This window comes from Colobus angolensis, unplaced genomic scaffold, assembly GCF_000951035.1.
Source record: "Colobus angolensis palliatus isolate OR3802 unplaced genomic scaffold, Cang.pa_1.0 Scaffold330, whole genome shotgun sequence".
Classification (NCBI taxonomy): Eukaryota; Metazoa; Chordata; class Mammalia; order Primates; family Cercopithecidae; genus Colobus; species Colobus angolensis.
In genome coordinates this window covers 3,108,644-3,127,632 of record NW_012116600.1, presented here as the reverse complement: position 1 = coordinate 3,127,632, position 18,989 = coordinate 3,108,644, and the positions used below count along the sequence as shown (strand labels likewise).

Below are 18,989 nucleotides of genomic sequence, written 5' to 3'. Positions count from 1 at the left end.
ACAGCACACCCCATCCTGGGTTCGGTCTCAGCTGGTATTGAAGGGCTTTGATGCAGTTCATTTTCTACTCAGACTTTTAGTTCACATGCTTAAAACTAATTTAGTTGGCTGCGTTCTTTCAAAGTCTTCTTTAGAAGTAATTGTATGACACATTTTAGCATCACCCCAGTCCAAGACCCTCAACTGATATGATGTAAAAGAAGAAAGAGTTGCCACTGATTTATTGCAGAGAACTCAAACTCTTGGTGATAGAGATCTTGAAATTCTGTGTCCTTAAAGAGGAATAAAGCCTACCCCTTCTTTCTTATGTGAGTGGATTAATTTGCTTACATGGTCTCTGTAGGCAGAACAAATATAAAGGTCTTGCTGAGTTACCTAAACATATTCCTTAGAACAGAACTGCTATAAAAAGCAAATTTTACAGAAAATAATCTTTTTAAAAAAATTTATCAGAGGCCACAATTTCATCATGGGTCTCACTGGTTCTTATGGATGGGGTTTAGTCTCATTTTTTGTATTCCCAGCCCTGTCATTGATTTGCTCAAATTAGAGGATTATCTTATTGGACAGTCTCCCATTGATAAGCCCTGCTCTGGAAATATACCAGTCTACATTGATTGGGCCCATTTTTTTTTGTTTGGCGCTTTGGGATCAGTCACTCATTTGATCATGCATAGAAAAATCCCAGAATTGTTTTCTGAAGAAGATTTTACCCAGAAATGATCCCTCTACCACTCTCTGTGCAGGAGAGGGGTAGTCTTTTGTGCAGGTGCACATGTTGGTCAGCTTTCTTCATGTTCAGAAAAGGATGAAACCCTTTCAAAGTGGCTTTGCACTGAACCACATGTCAGATGTTCGAGGTCAGATTTATATTAGTGGATATTACCTTGAACTTTCTGCTGCCAGTTCTTACAAGAAACTCATTATAAAGAATTGCTTGAAAAATAGGAAGCCCAGACATGGCTTTAAGAGTTAAAATTTAAGTCTAAATTTTACCCTTGGATGAAGCTGGGAGTATGATTGTTTATGCAGCACCATTCTAGTGAGCCACACATGTTAATTTTTTAAAACAGCCACATTGAAAACAGGTGAAATTAATTTTAATTGTATATATTATTTAACTCAGTGTATCTAAAGCACTACCATTTGTAATCTTGTAAAAACTTGTGATCAATATAAATCTTATTGATGAGATATTTTAATTTTTTGTGCTAATTCTTTAAAATCTGGTTTGCATTTTATACTTGCAGCATATCTCATTTTAGACTAGCCACATTTCAAATGATCAATAGCCACATGTAGCTAGGAGGTCCTGTAATGGACAACACAGTGCTGGACCATTCCTGAGCTATGTATGCTTGTTCCTGAATTGGGTTTATTGGTGTTAGGCCAATGAGATGCCATAAAAATGGTAATACAACACTGTAGTATTTGACGTAGATGGAAGAATGGAGACTAATACTTCATATACCATGAAGACCAATTGGAGAAAGTTCTCTCAGATCTCATCACCAGGAAATCATTTCTTATTTATTTATTTATTGAGACAATGTCTTGCTCTGTCGCCCAAGCTGGAGTGCAGTGGTGCAATCTGAGCCCACTGCAAATTCCGCCTGCTGGGTTTAAGGGATCCTGCCACCTCAGCCTCCCAAGTAGCTGGATTTTAAGTACACGCCACCACACCTGGCTAATTTTTATGTTTTTAGTAGAGATGGGGTTTCACCATGTTGGCCAGGCTGGCCTCAAACTCTTGACCTCAGTGATCCTCCCACTTTGGCCTCCCAAAGTGGTGGGATTACAGCCATGAGCCCCTGCGCCCAGCCACCAGGAAATCATTTCTGTTTATCTTATGGATGGGGAATGAGTCTGTGATTCTTGTAACTCTTTGGATGTCAGAAAGCTCAGAGATAAATTAATGACCTGTTTCTAGTATCTGAGCAGAGGAGAAAAGCATGAGTTCTGGGTATAAACTTTACCCCATATTTCTTATGTTTGCTTTCCTTTTTGACAACTTTCAGCTTGTTGAATGTAATACTGCAGTGTTTCATGCCTTTTAATTAATAAATAAAATAATGTTATTTCAATTTTCACAATGTTTAATTATGTCTTTCTAAATTTTATGGGAAATAGAACTTAAAGATTCTTAGAAAGACAAATCTCTTGGTTGACTTTTGGTTCATTTTAAATTTGTTTAACAAATTTGGATATAGTTGGAGATGAGCCTGACCAACATGGTGAAACCCTGTCTCTATTAAATGCAAAAAATTACCCAGATGTGGTGGCACATGCCTGTAATCCCAGCTACTTGGGAGGCTGAGGCAGGAGAATCGCTTGAACCTGGGAGGCGGAGGTTGCAGTGAGCCAAGATTGTGCCATTGTACTCCAGCCTGGGCAACAAGAGAGAAGCTCCATCTCAAAAAGCAAACAAATGAAAACAAACAAACAAGAAAACAAACCTGATATTTGGGCTGCATCTGACGGGTGGCTTATGATCAGTAGATCTGGAGTCTAGACAATGGTGGTTGAACATGTTCTCTGCTGTTACATTCCTGGTAGCTGCCTCTTCCATCTTTCTTCTTCCTCTCATCTCCAGAAAAAATGTTGTAACCCCACAATCCTTTTCTGTCTTTCTTTCCCTGCCACTCTCTGGCTAAGCACCATGCTTTTATCAGTCGACTCAGATTCTTTCCCTTCTGCTTCACCTATTATCTTGGTTTTGCGTGGGATGTATCCATTGTATTACTGAAGTTCTTTACATCTACGACAGAAACCCAGCCTAAACTCTGCAACACGAAAAGAGAAAAGTTTTGGATGCAGAGGGATGGGCTTTGTCTCAGGCACACTGGGTTAAGGCTGGAGGGATGCCCACAGCTTTCTCTCTGGTTCTCAGCATAGCAGACCACCAAGGCCCGCATACTTATAGAAAGCTGGGGGAGGGACAAATGTAGGCAGAGAAAATGCATATAAGAAGAGGAGACAAGGAGTGCTAATATTTATGGTTCCAAGTCTCTTCTTTATTCCCATGCATTATGGCAGAAGGAATCGCACCATTGCAAAGGGTGGGTTCTTGTCTTATCTTTCTATACATTAACAAAATGGATTAATGAGGTCATGGATAAGTGTGTAGTGTTTGAAAAGGTTTTTCCTAATTACAACCAGTTAAAACTGTTTTTCATTTTAATGATATTTTAATTCATTTGAAATTATTATTTAAGGCCATGGTATTTTTACATTTTAATAGTGCAGCATTCTTAGCAAAAATTATTTACTTATAAACTAATGGATTTATTTCTTTGAATAGATTTTAATCTATTAATGAAAATGCAGCTTCTTTTAGTTTATTGAATTTAGGAGCAGGAATCCAATTTCTATAAATATAATGAGTTAAAATAATTTGACTCACTAAGACAAATGAAATCTTTCAGCATCCATAGAAAGAAATTGGCAGTTTTACTTATGGTCATATAGTACTATTTTGTAAGGATTATCTAATTATCTATTCTGCAGAAATCATTCCATCAGACTTCAAGCCTAGCTTCATTTATACGGTCTCATTTGTTCCATTTTTAGTGAATAGTTATAGTGTTTCTACCCCTGCACTAGATATATTGCTAAACTAGTGAGATGGGACAGAGGTGGGGAAGACCACGGACCATACAACTCAGAGTTCTGAGGTCAGCTGGAGAGCTGTAGTATGTCCCAAGGATTAGTTCTGTGCATCAGTGTGCTGCGGTGGGAGGAAGCTGGTACTGTAGCCCAGCAAAATTCCCAGACTTGGCACCACACTTTCTTCCTTTTTCCACTTATCTTTAGGCTAAGAGACCATCACTGTCTTCCTTTTGAACACATAACCAGGTGCCATGGACACTCACCCCAACATTGAAGTGGGAGGTAGAACTTCACATCTCAACTTACTGTAGGATTCCTGTGTACAAATGTTCACATGCTTGATTTACTTTGACTCAAGGAACCATCCAAATGCTTATTATTTTTTTCCCCCCAAAAATGGATAGGTGAGAGAGTAAGGGCAAAAAGGATGTGATTTTTATTGAGCTGCTACTCTGGAAGGGCTCTCACCACCAGAGCCGCTCCTTTGGGCCTCTTTAATTATGCCTGCACATCAACGAGTTGTCAGGGTCCATAGAGACTGTCTTGAGAGAGGGAAATTGCTACTTCTCAACAACGTGATGGGCTTCCAAAGTTGACTTAAATCTGTGGCTCACAATAAATAAATAAATAATTGCTTTCTATATCTGCAAAGTTAACCGTAGGTGAACCACAAGTGAGAGTGAGAAAGCATGGAGACACAGCAGAGTCAATCAGGCAGTTCTGCTTTGGCAGTACGAGGCTGCTTGGCTCCTGTTTATGGCACTGACTAAAACCTGTAAACAGTTGATTACATCTTTCTCCCCAAATTTTGTGGATAAACCTGGGTTCCATATGATATAGCTTTCATAACCCATTTGTAACCCAGAAGCCATAGGAGGCGTAGCATATTGGAATAAAATCAGACTTTAAAGACCTCAGAGTAGGTCTCAGCTGTGTCACCCACTAGCTTGGTGCCCCAGTCTGGAAGTCAAATCTAGGATTAAGAGCTGCATGATAACATGGGAGTGAGGGATGGGAGCAGAGGATAGACAGGAGTTACCAGGAAAGCAGGCCTCTTAAAGTGAATCTATTTACATTGATTGGGAAGTCAAATTGCAGAGTAAATAGGGAGACAAAGGATTTGATCTTGACAAAAGTTCAAATGATGGGAATCAGTTTATCTTATCTTACACTAACATTTAGATTATAATCACAAATATGGCCTAATCATTAGAAGGAACAAATAACAAATGAAGTGTTGAAACTTTTCTCGTTTGTTTGTTTTTGAGATGAAGTCTCCCTCTGTTGCCCAGGATGGAGTGCAGTGGTGCAATCTCTGTTCACCGCAGCCTCTGCCTCCTTGGTTCAAGTGATTCTCCTGTCTCAGCCTCCCAAGTAGCTGGGACTACAGGTGCGCACCACCACGCCAGGTTAGTTTTTTTTTTTTTTTTGTATTTTTAGTAGAGATGAGGTTTCACCGTATTGGCCAGGCTTGTCTCGAAGTCCTGACCTCGTGATCTGCCTGCCTCAGCCTCCCAAAGTGCTGGGATTACACGCATGAGCTACTGCGCCCGGCCTCTCTAAAAGTGTTGAAACTTTTAGAGAGTTGAGGTAATTCATTTTTTTCAATAAAATGGTATGATAGCACTTTATGATATTTGACTTCTCACCACAATCATAAAGAAAGTCATATTGCAAAACCTATTTCAAGCCTCTGTTAACTTTCCCATGGCTTCTCTCTAATCCTAAGAGAGTCAAATTATCCTTAATTTTTTCTCCTTATCAATTGTTCTGACTTTGCCAGATCCTTATTACTCAGTGGTTTTGCATGTGACTTTAAAATCACTTTGACTTTTATGAATTCCTGAATCTTTTACCAGTTCATGTAATTTCTCTTTGCTATCAGTTTATTGTTGGAACATCTAACATTCAGTGAGAGACTAGCAGAAATGGGGTTGACAGGGGTTGACTCTCTCATTGCATGGGAGAAATGGTTGAATGGGGACTGATTTTACTTCTTTGGTTCATCGTTGTGTGATACTTTTTGCTTTCATTGTCAGCCCCTTAATAGAGTAGAGCTGGGCCATAGACACTTAAGTAATAACAATCTCTTTGTTAAAAAAAAATTTGGAAAATACAGTGCTCTGTAGGTAGTCCTTTTGGAAAAGATTCCAAGCATTTTTTTATGCCAGTATTTGAAGTAAAATTAAACTTGATATCAACAAGCTGGATCGTGACACTGAAGAGAACGAATTCCTTATTCACATGTTGCGTATTCATTTAGTTTTTTGGTTCTTCCAGATGAGTCTTTGCCCTCATTGGGGATCGCATAAATTGAGTAGTTTATTATTATTTTGAATTCATTCTTTTTCTAGTCTTACAACTGTAAGTTCCTTCAGAATGGAGTTTGTTGCATTTGTTTGTTCTTGTGCAAGAACAGTACCTCATACTTAATAGGCATTGGATAACTATTATTTGTATGAAAAACCAGGTAGGTTTGACATTCTTGTTTGTGACTTATCTATGCCTTTTCTTCCTAATGTGGTTCTTCCTTGTTTGATTCCATCCCTTCTTGCTTTTTTCTGCTTTGATGCACCTTTTGTTGATTTCTGTAGTAATGGTAAGCATCAGTTGGTAACCTCAGACTTTGAAATTTAACCTGTGTGTTTGCAACATCCGCTTACAACCATTGCATTCTGCCAGTGAAATCACTTCAATTAAAGATCTTACTGTGGTGCCAAAGAGTTTGTAAAATTAACGATAATTGATTAAGTAAGTGAAACATTGTTCCAGGTGCTCTACCAAGAAAACCATGTGGGTCCAGCTGCCAACTTAGAGGTGATGTCTGTCTGTCATTTCTTACTCCTCATGAAGCCTACATTCTAGGGGGAGGAGATGCAATAAACAGGTGAATAAGTCATACTATATATTACGGTATGAAAAGTGTTGCAGGAGAAAAATAAAGCAGGAAAAGAGAGTAGGTAGTGTTGGAGGAGTTGAAATTTATCATAGGGTGGTCAGGGAAGGTCCCTCTAGAGGCTGCCATTTGGTAAAACCATGAAAGAAGTAACAAAGTGAGCCGTGTGCATATTGAAGAGAAGAGCAGAGGGAATAGCATATACAAAGGCCCTGTGGTAGAGAGTGGCTGGAACATTCTAGGAGCAGCAGTGGGACTGGAGTGGTATGAACATGGAAGGTAGTAGCAAAAGATGAGGTCAGAGAGGACTAGCAGCTGGATCATGTGGGACTTTCTAGACTGCTGTAAAGGTTTTGGCTTTTTCTCTGTGTGAGATAGGGGTTATTGGAGGATTTTTGGTAGAGAACAAAATAATCTAACATTTGAACAGGGTCACTCTGGCTGTCATATTGAGAACATACAAAAAGAAATCCAGAATGGAAGAGGGGAAGGAGGCTATTCATTCAGAGGAGAGATGACCGTGGCTTGGATAGAGTGAAGGTAGTGAAAGCTAACTCCTATATATCTTTATTTTTTAGTTGTACTGTATGGCCTAGAATGCACGCCATATTTTTTAGTTGTACTCTAGTATGGCCTAAAATGCACGCCACATTTCATGGCCCCTTCATATCTTTCAAGGTCCGGCTCACATTTTCTCATGAGACTTTTCTTTACTTCAGCCCCTGCTGATCATGCCCCATAATGAGCTTTCTTACTGCCTTTTGCACTTACACATTGCAGCACAGAAGGCAGTTGCTTTGCTTCTTTGTTGACACTTGGATAGACTATGACTTCATGTATGTTTACTGAAAAAGAAGTTGGAATTATTAAAAGGTAGTGAAAACATATGAAGTTTTGGCTTTCATTTTCCTAATCTGGCATGACATTTAAAAATGATTCTTGAAATGAAGTTTTGTTCTTCTTAATTGACTAACATTTTAAAAGTATAGGTTAATGTAAAAAACTGATACCTCTGCCACTAAATATTGTTTCAGTGGGGGCTCATCACAGTCTATCCTGTATTGAGATAAATGAGTAAGAGATGTTGTCCTCGTTTTTCCTTTATTTGCCACTCTACATTCTTCTCTCATTACATATTTAAGGGTCTGTGATATTGGCACTGGTGTTTTGTTAGTGTATTTTTTTCTTTTATTTTTGTCCAGCATTCATTTTTTTTCATCTAGTAGCAGCAAACCTTCTTTTTCACTAATTTAATTCTTGCTGAGGCATCACTTCTCCCCAGCTGCCTTCAGTTTTGGTAGAATTGCCCATTCAGATGCCATCTCCTCTTCCCTGTAGGTCCATAGGATCCTGTCTCCGACCAGTCAGTTCTGAGCAACATCATGGAGAAAGGATGGATGTTTAGGTGGATTGATCCTGGTGGCTACTGTTACCCAAGAGCATCTTTGGTTCATTATTTTTCCTTTATTTTGATTCTGTGGGCTACCTAGTATCTTTCTAGTAAATTTCCTTTCTGTTTTGGTTTATCAGAGGGGGCTTCTGTTCCTTGGAACTAAGGAGCCCTCGAAGATAACCATTTATTGTAATAAATAAATAATAAATAAATAGTAGGAACCATCCTTTCATATCAGAGTTCTATTTTAATTAACATTATTATTTATCTTATTTGTAGAAAAATTCAAAAATTGAATATCAAGAGGTAAAAACAATTGTAATCCCACTATCTATAACTTGAAAAAGTTATAGTTTTTCTATGTGTGTTATTAACACAATTTAATTATATTGTATATGTAACAGTATTTGATAATACTTAACCTTATAGCATGAACAAATTCCCATGTCAAATCTTAAAAATATGTTTTTAATGGCTTCATAATAGTCTATAAGGTAGACGTGCCATAATGTAAATACTTCTCCATTGTTGGACATTTGTTTTATTTTTAATTTGTTCTCTATTTTGAATAATGTTGTGATGATCATCTTTTTATAACTCTTTGCCGGCATCTCTGCTTCTTTCCTTAGGGCAGAGCCCTGGAAATGAATCACTGGGCCTAAAGCGTGTGAGCATACCTAAAGTTCCAGAAAGCTTTGTAAAACTATCCTCTCAGCAACATATGAGTGTTGTATCTCACTACATTTTCACTTGAGTACTGTTGTTTTTCAAAGTTGATATTTTAGTGGACAACAATTGTATCTCCTTTTTAAAAGTGTGTTTTGATATATACTTATTGATTCAATTTTTTTGTGAAATATCTACTCATACCTTCAAAGAAGGTTTTAATTAAATAATTGAATTAAAAATCCCACTGAGTTTAAATAACTAAAAAGAGTTAAATATTAATGATTTTCTCTTTTTAATCTAGTCGCATATTTAATGATTTAAAGCTAAACCAACATCCTGAAAGCATTCTTGAACTCAGTCTTTAAAAATAACAATTTTTTGGAACTTAAAATTATTTCTATTTATGTACATTCCTTTTCCAAATTTACATTTGGGCAATTTTTATGTTGTGGATTATAACATATTCTTTAGTAAAATTTTTGGGAAAACAGGCTTTTCCTAAAGGGCAGCAGGCTGGAGGATAAATTGCATTTTCTAATACTTTTTCACCTGGAAAGAGGAAGTGAGGTGCAGCTCCAGTTACCCCAGGTTCTCTGTTAAGTTCTCATTTCCTAGCAGGTTGTGTAGAAGGACATTTTCTGGTTTTCCTAATCATTTTATTAGCATACCCTTGCTGAGTAAGCTAAGCATCAAGTTATGATTGTCTGTGATAAACACTGAGTTTATCTGGATGCTCATTTATAGTGAATGACTGCAAAGGTTCTCTCTTGCTACACACAGGGGAAATCCAGCGGGGAGGGAGGTTTGGTGGAAGATTTGGTGATGTCTTTGTTCATCTCAGATGCCAACTGGCCTTTCTGGGGATGGGTTACTGCTTTCTTTTCCTATAGTTCTCACATCTCTACTTACTGCAGGCTAGTTATATCTTGACTATAAATATAGTTTTTCACCCTTTGTTTTCCTTATTTAAATAGTAAAAAAAAAATTAAAAATCACTTGGAGTTTGAAGCATAGTATAGTTGAATGTGTGTGTGTGTGTTGTATGTTGTGTCTTGGAATTTGAAGGGTTAAACAAGTTTGTCTTTTATTATTATTGGTTTTATTTATCAGTGCCAACTCTAGGAAGTTAGATCCTAGGATGCATTTCTTAAATTCTATAAAAATCCTCTGACAATGTTTTTCAGTACCTGCCCTTCAGGTGAGGTTTAGTAAATTGACATTCACCTCCAGATTCTTTAGCAAAACTATTTTAAATAAAAAACACTTGCTTAATGTATTTGTCATCTGCTACTGTCTATATCTTCTGAACAAAATTTGCTGGTTTTGGAATTGAAGTTGTATGCTATGGCATTTGGTGATTTGCTTAGTAATTAAATCTCTTGACCTCTTGAAGAAAAATGATTTTGTTTTCAGTTGTTTGAAACAGATGTCTTTTATCTAGGAGAGCAACAGAGTGCAGACCTAATCCTATTTAGAAGGAGGGTTTTTAAATTTTTTAAGGAGTGCTCCATCATGTTAAATTGTGCCCACTGGGAATGGGACATACAGCTGCAGCACAGACTCACCCTGGGAGGAATGGGTTATCTAAGGAGCTTTGAAGGACCAGCTTTCTACTTAAGCCGTATAGTGAATATTAACCTGTTTCGCTTGACGTCGGCTTTATTTTCTAAAGCTTTTCAAAAGAATGTGGATAATTTTCTGAAGAAAATGTGTCTTTCTTATTGCAGAAGGCAATAAGAAATGTGAAATCAAGAAGCAAATTGAGAGTTCTTAGGTTTCAGTATTAGAAAATGTGCAGCAGCTGTTCTCTGTTATTGGGTAACACTGATTTTCCCATATGAGAATATTGCATTGAATCAGGTAGTTAAAACTCAAATTTTAGGTATAAAGTTTAGAGTGCTTTGATTTTTTCATTTTTATGTGATTTTGCAAATTAATTTTTGCACAGTACTTATTTACAATCAAAACATGAACTCTAAAAACTATATTACATTTCCTATAAGGGAAAAATTAAGGTTTCCAAAGCAATTAGATAATAGTCCCTTGTTGTAATCTAAGTAAAATCATTGATTTATTTCCTTTCCAGTTGTCCTAAGTTATGTCAAGTAAAACATCTGAATGAGGTTTTTAAATCCTGAAATAAGACTTTTAGAGATACATTGGTATAGTCAATTTAATTAATACTAAGGCTATTATTGAGCAGAGACTTGCATTTGAGTATTTGTTTTATCCCTGGCCTCATAATAACTGACAATTTGGACCCACCCTCATAAGGGTTATATTTACTTGGATATATTGCATTTACTTCCATCTCACCTGAAATGATTTTGATTTTCTCAGCCCTGTCAATGTTTCTGGGATTCTGTTAGCACTTAGATTGAAAATCCAGAATTTAGTCCTAATTTCACCCTCACTTTTATCCCTTATATTCAATCTGTCATCATGTCTATGGCTTCTTCCTTTGAAACATTCGTGATTGATATTTCCTTTTCATGTCACTAAAATCCATCTTCTGCAAACAGCGCTGGGTTCCGTGACTGATCAGCTTCTCACTGGTTTCCCCACCTCTGTTTTCTTCCTGTTATCATCAGCCTGTTATAATCTGCTTAAACTCTCAGATTATGTTTCCTCAGACTTCCCCTTCCTATTTTCGCCTCTCTTCTCAAGACTCTAGAATGGCTCCCCACTCACTACTCTTGGTTAGGTTCCAACAGGACTACTTCAAGTTCTGTGGCCAAGTTTCTTAAATTCTTGTCTCCTCTTTCTTACATCTTACACTGTCCAGTCGCTGGCTTGTGGGTGGCGAGCTCTGCAATTCTTTTCTAAGGGAGTTGTTTGGAAGTTATCATTACTTTTTAATACAGAAACAGTTCTAGGAAAGCTACGGTTGAGTTCTTAAGCTATAACTCAAGGCCTGTATAACCTAATGTGGCTGATTTCTGAGCCCTGGAAGCCAGGAGCCATGTGGAATAGGTGGAGGCAGGAGAAGAATGGATGTTTTCTTCTTCTTTTGTAAGTACAGGGTCATCCAGACTAGGCAGAACTTCTAGTGGTTTTTAATATGAAAGGTTGGTCTTCAGCATTTGTTTTCTGTTCACTGCCTTCCAAATCCTGGTGTTCCTCTCCCCAGGCTCTTAGGAATAAGTAGTTACCCTAGACTAAATAATGCATTAATTAATTCAGTAGTTATAATTTTTGCCTACTAAAATAACCATGGCTACTTTTTATGGAGCACTTTCACCCACAGTATTTCAATCCTTACAACAACCTTGCGTGGTACACTAAAATTACTTCCATTTAATAGATAAATAAATTGAGGCAGGGTGAAGTTTAAATATATATAGCTATTGATTTATGTACTGACTTACAAGTAACCTGTATATATTTGAAAATCACAGGAAAAGTTTGTATCATATATGAGAGTTTGTTAAAGGAATATGTAGAAAACCTCCATCCCTTCCCCACTTCATCTCCCCTGACACACAAGCTCTGGGACACTGTTCTGCTTTTGAAGACTATACAGCTTCATGGTAGAAGAAAAGAAGCAAAAAGAGATATAAAGAGTTTCTGAGACTTGTCAACCTCCCCATCCTCAAGTCTGTCCCGAGAAAACCCTCCACCCCCTGGGCTGGATGTCTTCATATAACAGGATTGAACAATGATTCCTATTGGAGATTTGGCTCAAAAAGCATCTTTGTGCTAAAGGGTAATAAAAAAAAAACCCTTGGAAAGATTAAGGAATCCTCGGTTGTTAACACGTAATTGTCAGCTAGTTCAATGACATCTTCCTCTTAGCTACTTTCAGGGCCTTTCTGATTGCATAGAGTTGAAAAGGAAGTGGGGGCACCTCCATGGTTTAGATCTGTACTGCCCAGTCCAGTATGTGGCTGTGGAGCACGTGAGCTGTGGTCAGTTTGAACTGAAATGTGCTTTAAGTGTAAAATTCACACTGGATTTAAAAGCCTTAGCATTTAAAAAAATAAAAAAATTAGGAACTGTTTATATTAATGTTGAAACAATAAGTTTGGATATAGTGAGTTAAATAAAATATTATTAAAATTTTCATCTGTTTTCTTTTATGTTTTTAAAATGTGATTACTAGAAAATTTTAAATTACACCCATGGGTTGTGTTATATTTCAATTGGACAGTGCTGGTTTGGACTAATTCTCCATCTGTCCTGCGTCTTCCAGCTTTTGTTCAGCCTAGTAGCCATGCTCCGTACTATGTCTCCTCTCTTTCATTCTCTCCTCTTTACTGGTCCTTTTCTCTCAGTTTTTATTCATTCAGCAAATATTTCCTGTTTTCTTAGTTCCTATGCTGGTATTAGGAACATGCAGAATCTCTTCCATCCTAAAAACAAAACAAGGCCGGGCATGGTGGCTCACGCCTGTAATCCCAGCACTTTGGGAGGCCAAGGCAGGTGGATCACGAGGTCCGGAGATCGAGACCATCCTGGCTAACATGGTGAAACCCTGTCCTACTAAGAATATAAAAAATTAACCAGCCATAGTGGCGGGTGCCTGTAGTCCCAGCCACTTGGGAGACTGAGGCAGGAGAATGGCGTGAACCCGGAAGGCAGAGTTTGCAGTGAGCCGAGATGCACCACTGCACTCCAGCCTGGGCGACAGAGCAAGACTCCATCTTAAAAAAACAAAACAAAACAAAACAAAAAACACAAAACAAAGCAAAACATGAAAGCAAACAAACCCAACTCTGTCTTAATCCATGTCGCCCTCCCCACATGCCTCCTTGTCTTCGCCATCTAGCCTTTTGAGGAATAGCCTGGATTCTTTACTCCACTTTTACCACTCCATGCTAACTCTTTTGGCCACCAGTTTTCCCCACTCCTCAGGCTTTCCCTGCAGCATTTGACACTGTCCTTGGAGTCTCTCCTTCCTTGACTTTGAAGTCCTCTCTCTCTCTTTCATTTTTCTCTCTCCTGCTTTAACTTTGTTTTTAAGCATATGACTTGACTCATCAGCTCTATGACACTGGGTGGACCTAACCTCATGGAGCCTCAGTATCTTCTGTGTCACATTGGGGCTTGCATTCGTCAGTGGGCACTGTGGTGACCCACCCCCTCCAAGGCTGGTGCTTTTTATTTTTTGAGACAGAGTCTCACTCTGTGGCCCAATCTGGAGTGCAGCGGTGCAATCTCGGCTCACTGCAACCCCTACCTCCCTGGTTCAAGCGATTCTCTTGCCTCAGCCTCCCAAGTAGCAGGGATTACAGGCATGTTCCACCATGCCCAGCTAATTTTTGTATTTTAGTAGAGACAGAGTTTTACCATGTTGGTCAGGCTGGTCTTGAACTCCTGACCTCAGGTGATCTGACTGCCTCAGCCTCCCAAAGTGTTGGGATTACAGGCGTGAGCCATTGCGCCTGGCCGGTGCGTGGTTTCTTTTGCAGAATTCTCATCATCTTCACCAGGTTCTGTGGGAACTCTACATTTGTTTTTTTCTTCCCTCCCTCCCAGTACTCTCCCTTGGTAGTTTTTTTGTATCCATGCTTCCAGTTAGAATGCTCTTCATGCATTCTTCCTTTTTTCTCTAATTCTTTAAGGCTCACCTCAGATATCACCTCTGCCACCAAGTGTTTTCTGTCATCTTCAGCCAAACTTTTGCCTCACAAATCTTTCTTAGTTTCCTCATATGAAAACAGACATAATGATGTTATCTCTCGGAATTAATTCACAATATTCTAAGGCCTTACTCGAGATACTCAATGTGAAAGTGCTTTGGAAAAGGTTAAGCCCGTTACAAATATATTTTTATCACTTTCAGATGCCCTACAACATTCATTGTCCCCACAACGTATTTGTTAAGACTAATTATACATGTATATAAAGTACCATTGATACCTTGAATTATCTCATATATGAATATTTGCTCTTGTTCCCCAAAAGTCCAAGTTCCCGTGGGGGAAGGGCTATGTTAGGAAAAGAAAAGAAAGAAATTGAAAAAAATACCTTACTCTTTTTAGTATTTAGCACACACTGCAGCTTTATGGTAGACATGTATAAGCTAGCAGATTCACACATTTCTAACTCTTTTTGCTCTTTCACTGAAAACAAATATATTATGTATTATGTATTCAGTTTTTGGCCCTTAGTTGCGTGTCTTTTCTTGTTAGAATGCAGGCTTTTTTGAACTAGGGACTTTGACTTTTGCTCTGTTGTATCCTTAATGCTTTTCACTTAGGAGGAGCACAGTAATTTGTTGCATGAACAAATGAACCCACTACTGGTGATGAAGTTGAATTTCAACTTTTATCTCTGGCTTGAGGACCAGGGAGTGGCTCTTGTCAGTGTTATGGGGCCAAAGCTTGGCTCTGAGATATCTGAGGTCCTCACTGCCTACAAGGCTCTTTTATTTCTGTTAGGGGCTATGTTTTGAAATACTGAAGATGCTGATTAAGTAGAAGGGGTGATGGGAATTATGGGAGTATTAAAACCAGTTCTTGATATAATTAAAATAGAATGTAGTCACATAATGGTATTAATAGCTAAACTTAAAGCTCTTACTATATGCCAGACAGTGTTTGAAATGTTTTATCTATACTGATTTATTTAGTTCTCTCTAAAATCCTATGAGGCAGATGTTATTATGTTCTTCCTGGATAGGTGGGAAAACAGAGGGACAAAGAGTTAAAATAAATTGTCTAAGATCATAGAGTGACAGAAAGTAAACATATAGCCGAAATCCAGAAGTTGGGCTTCAGAGCTTTTTCTCTTAGCTGCTATGCTAACCTATCTCTCTGCTTAAATACAGATAATTTAAAAACAGTAATGTGGGTGTACGTACATGTTATTTCATTTTTTTCTAGAGTGGAATAATTGTCAGTAGTTCTTCTGTTGTGGTTTTAAGCCATAAGGGTTGTGACCTATTTCTTTCTTTCAGGGAAGTAGTTTAGACAGCCTGCATTCTTTATTCAACTACAATGTGTTAGGAGTTAATTATTTATAGTTCTTGCTGAAGCTAATGTGCTGCTTGACTCACTGAGTTTATAAAGAAATAATGGCTTGTTGAAAGTCAGTAAAATGAAATTTCATGAAACTATCAGATTAGAAGTTGACCTGTATTTTAAGCTTCATAGATTGGAGATTTTCTAATAATTATGGATTCTTTTATGGTATCAGAGTTACCATAGACCACATACAGAAAATAAGTGCCATCTTTATGAAGAGAGATATAGGATTTAAAACCATTGAACTGAGTAAATCAACTCATCTGTTCATTTTTATTTGTATCCTTTTCACAAAGGATATCTTGTTCAAGTTATTTTCATTCAAGAGATAGTGCTCAAAGTATGAGATCCACTTTATGGCAGAAACTACTTGAATAAATACATTTGCAAGTGCTATAAACCTAGCACAGAAGCATGTCCTCTTCACCCAAAGTGTCTGTGAACTGAGTGGGAGGATGGGAGAAATTAGGGAACCCAATCTTCCCTTGTCCTCCTCTCAGACTCAGTAGCCAAGGTTGTTAGCTGTCACGTAAATATTGCACCCAAGGTTACTTTGTTTGTTTTTTAAATGAAAACTCATGCTGACTTCCCAAGTTTACCTTGAAATGAAACATGGCATAATGAAGATGGTGGCAGGTACTAAGAGTGCGGAGTAAATGTTAAATCCTCAAATGCACAAGTGGATTATGTAGTTCTGAAAGGGATGGTACAGAAGAAAATCAGATCAATTCTATGTAAAGCTAGTGAGATCCGAGTGAGGTAATGTAAACCCATGGCAAACAGGTAAGGCACTGGTAGATAGAACCTTAGTTGTACTGCGTTAAAGTACAGGAGGTACTGGAGTCTCTGTGTGTGTCAGGAAGTATTTTAGAACTAGACTCAGTGAGCCAAAAAGGGGCTGTCTAAGTTCCAACAGGGAAGGCCTTGTTCCTTTGGATGGAGGCCAAGTGGGAGCCAAAGGAAATAGCTTATCATGATCCAGATGGCCCAAATAATGTGGACCAGCCAGAAGGTCAGGATGGCAAGGGGCAGGCTCAGGAAAGGGACTGGAGATACAAGTTATGCCAAGAAGTATCTAGGAGGAAGATGCTCACTCTTCCTGCATCTCTTCATTTAACAAATATTTATCAACATGTACTGTGTAGCAGGCACTGCTGTAGACACTGGGGATAAAGTAGCCAACAAAACAGATGAAAATCCCTGTCTTTGTGAAACTTACATTCTTGTCAAGTGAAGTAGACAATAACCAAATAAATAAGTAAATTGTATGGTACATTAGATCACAAAACTTGCTATAGAGAAAAATAAAGCAAGAAAAGAGGGATGGGGAATGCTGGGGTGCTGCGGTTTTAAATGCGATGACCACTGTATTTAAGGGAAGAGGTGACATTTGAACAAGCTCCTGAAAAGATTTCAGTGAGTTACATTCTTATGCTAAGGAAACTGAGCAAGTGAACTTGTACTCAGTGGTATACTTCAACTGTATTTAGCATGTGTCTTGCTGTTTTAAAATTTCATTGCAGCAGCAAATAAATATATGTGTGGAATGGAAAAGGAGAAGAGGGTGCCATGTTTGAACATGGGGTGTTTGGGAAAGGATAGACCTACAAGGGATGGCAGGGAGATCCTCTCCTCCTTGATTGCTAGGAGAAAGCTATGCCAAGTGAAATCGAGGGTCACAGGCATGTGACAGCCTTTGCCATCATGTGACTTGACTCTATAGAAGCTGTTTCTGACATCATCAGTTGACAGTAGAATAATAGGTTTTATTTTGACAGCAGAAGATTACATGGTCAGGCTTTAATAAACACTCTTTAAGGCTTTATGTCTGGAAAGCTTAAATCTAATTCTTTGTGTCATAGCACTAATGTTTTATGTTTATCTGTCTCCTGCAGCTTTGTAGGCAGCCAACCCCAGAGAGGCAGACGGGATGGCTAGTTCAGCCCGGGAGCACCTACTTTTCGTGCGGCGTCGAAATCCCCAGATGCGGTACACGCTGAGCCCAGAGAACCTCCAGAGTCTCGCCGCCCAGAGCTCCATGCCAGAGAACATGACCCTGCAGCGGGCCAACAGCGACACCGACCTGGTGACTTCTGAGAGCCGCTCCAGCTTAACTGCCAGCATGTACGAGTACACGCTGGGGCAAGCCCAGAACCTCATTATCTTCTGGGACATTAAAGAGGAGGTGGACCCCAGTGATTGGATTGGACTTTATCATATAGGTGAGTCAAATGGAATGGACTTGCATGTGACTCAGAGCATACAAGTTTCTAGTCTGACATTTTTACCATTCTGTATTTTCTCCTGGAAAAATTCAGACGCATGTATACACACAGCAGATTCTGGGAATTTTTTTTCTTCTTTGGGAGGAGGGGATTCAGCAGTACCTTTGCTTATATTATGAAGTTTGTGGTTACGTCTCTACCTAATTAAATGTCAGAACCTTCAGAACCTGTAGGTGTTACAGTATTTTCTATTAGGTTGATGCAGAAGTAATTGCACCAACAAAACTTCATATTTCTCTTGGTCAGCAATCCCATTTTAGAAAGAGATATCTATTAACATTTACTAACAATTTTATTTATTTATTTTTTTATTATACTTTAAGTTCTAGGGTACATGTGCATAACGTGCAGGTTTGTTACATATGTATACTTGTGCCATGTTGGTGTGCTGCACCCATCAACTCGTCAGCACCCATCAATTCATCATTTATATCAGGTATAACTCCCCAATGCAATCCCTCCCCCCTCCCCCCTCCCCATGATAGGCCCCAGTGTGTGATGTTCCCCTTCCCGAGTCCAAGTGATCTCATTGTTCAGTTCCCACCTATGAGTGAGAACATGCAGTGTTTGGTTTTCTCTTCTTGTGATAGTTTTCTAAGAATGATGGTTTCCAGCTGCATCCATGTCCCTACAAAGGACGCAAACTCATCCTTTTTTATGGCTGCATAGTATTCCATGGTGTATATGTGCCACATACTAACAATTTTAAACTGATGAAAGAGACGTCTAGATTTAGATGACATATTTTAAAAGCTCTGTATTTTCTAAAATTTGAGTTTTGTTAAGAACTACTTGTAGCCTAAGATGTCTTTTTATTTTTAAATTTCATGACTCTGTCCTAGATCAGTTAGGGGAAGGAAGTGTCATGTTTTCCTGACAAATGACTTATAAATAATTGCTATTTGTTTTAGTAAAAGCAGTCCAGCTCTGTTTAGCTAATTTACGCTTATTGTTCTTAGTGAACTTACATTTGCAGAGTGAGTGATGAATGAGACATCCAAAAAGTACAAAGTCTGCTACATTGGAAAGCAAAAATCTAACCTACCAACTAAACAGAAAGAAAATTGAAATCCAACCCAATAATAAAATCTAACATTCTCCAAAGTTGGAGAACTTTTTCATTGAATGAAGAAAATTCTCTCCAAAATTTAGCATCAGATATTAGGAAG

General features: G+C 38.3%; 1 protein-coding gene across 1 annotated transcript in view; it reads left to right on the top strand.

Moving 5' to 3' along the window:
• Positions 1–18,989, top strand: part of HECW2 (HECT, C2 and WW domain containing E3 ubiquitin protein ligase 2) — a 397,221-nt gene that overhangs the window by 137,008 nt on the left and 241,224 nt on the right. The window contains exon 2 of the mRNA XM_011952069.1: positions 17,431–17,757. Coding sequence (XP_011807459.1) covers positions 17,466–17,757 — 292 coding nt within the window. The 5' untranslated portion in view covers positions 17,431–17,465. The remainder of the gene's footprint in view (positions 1–17,430; positions 17,758–18,989) is intronic.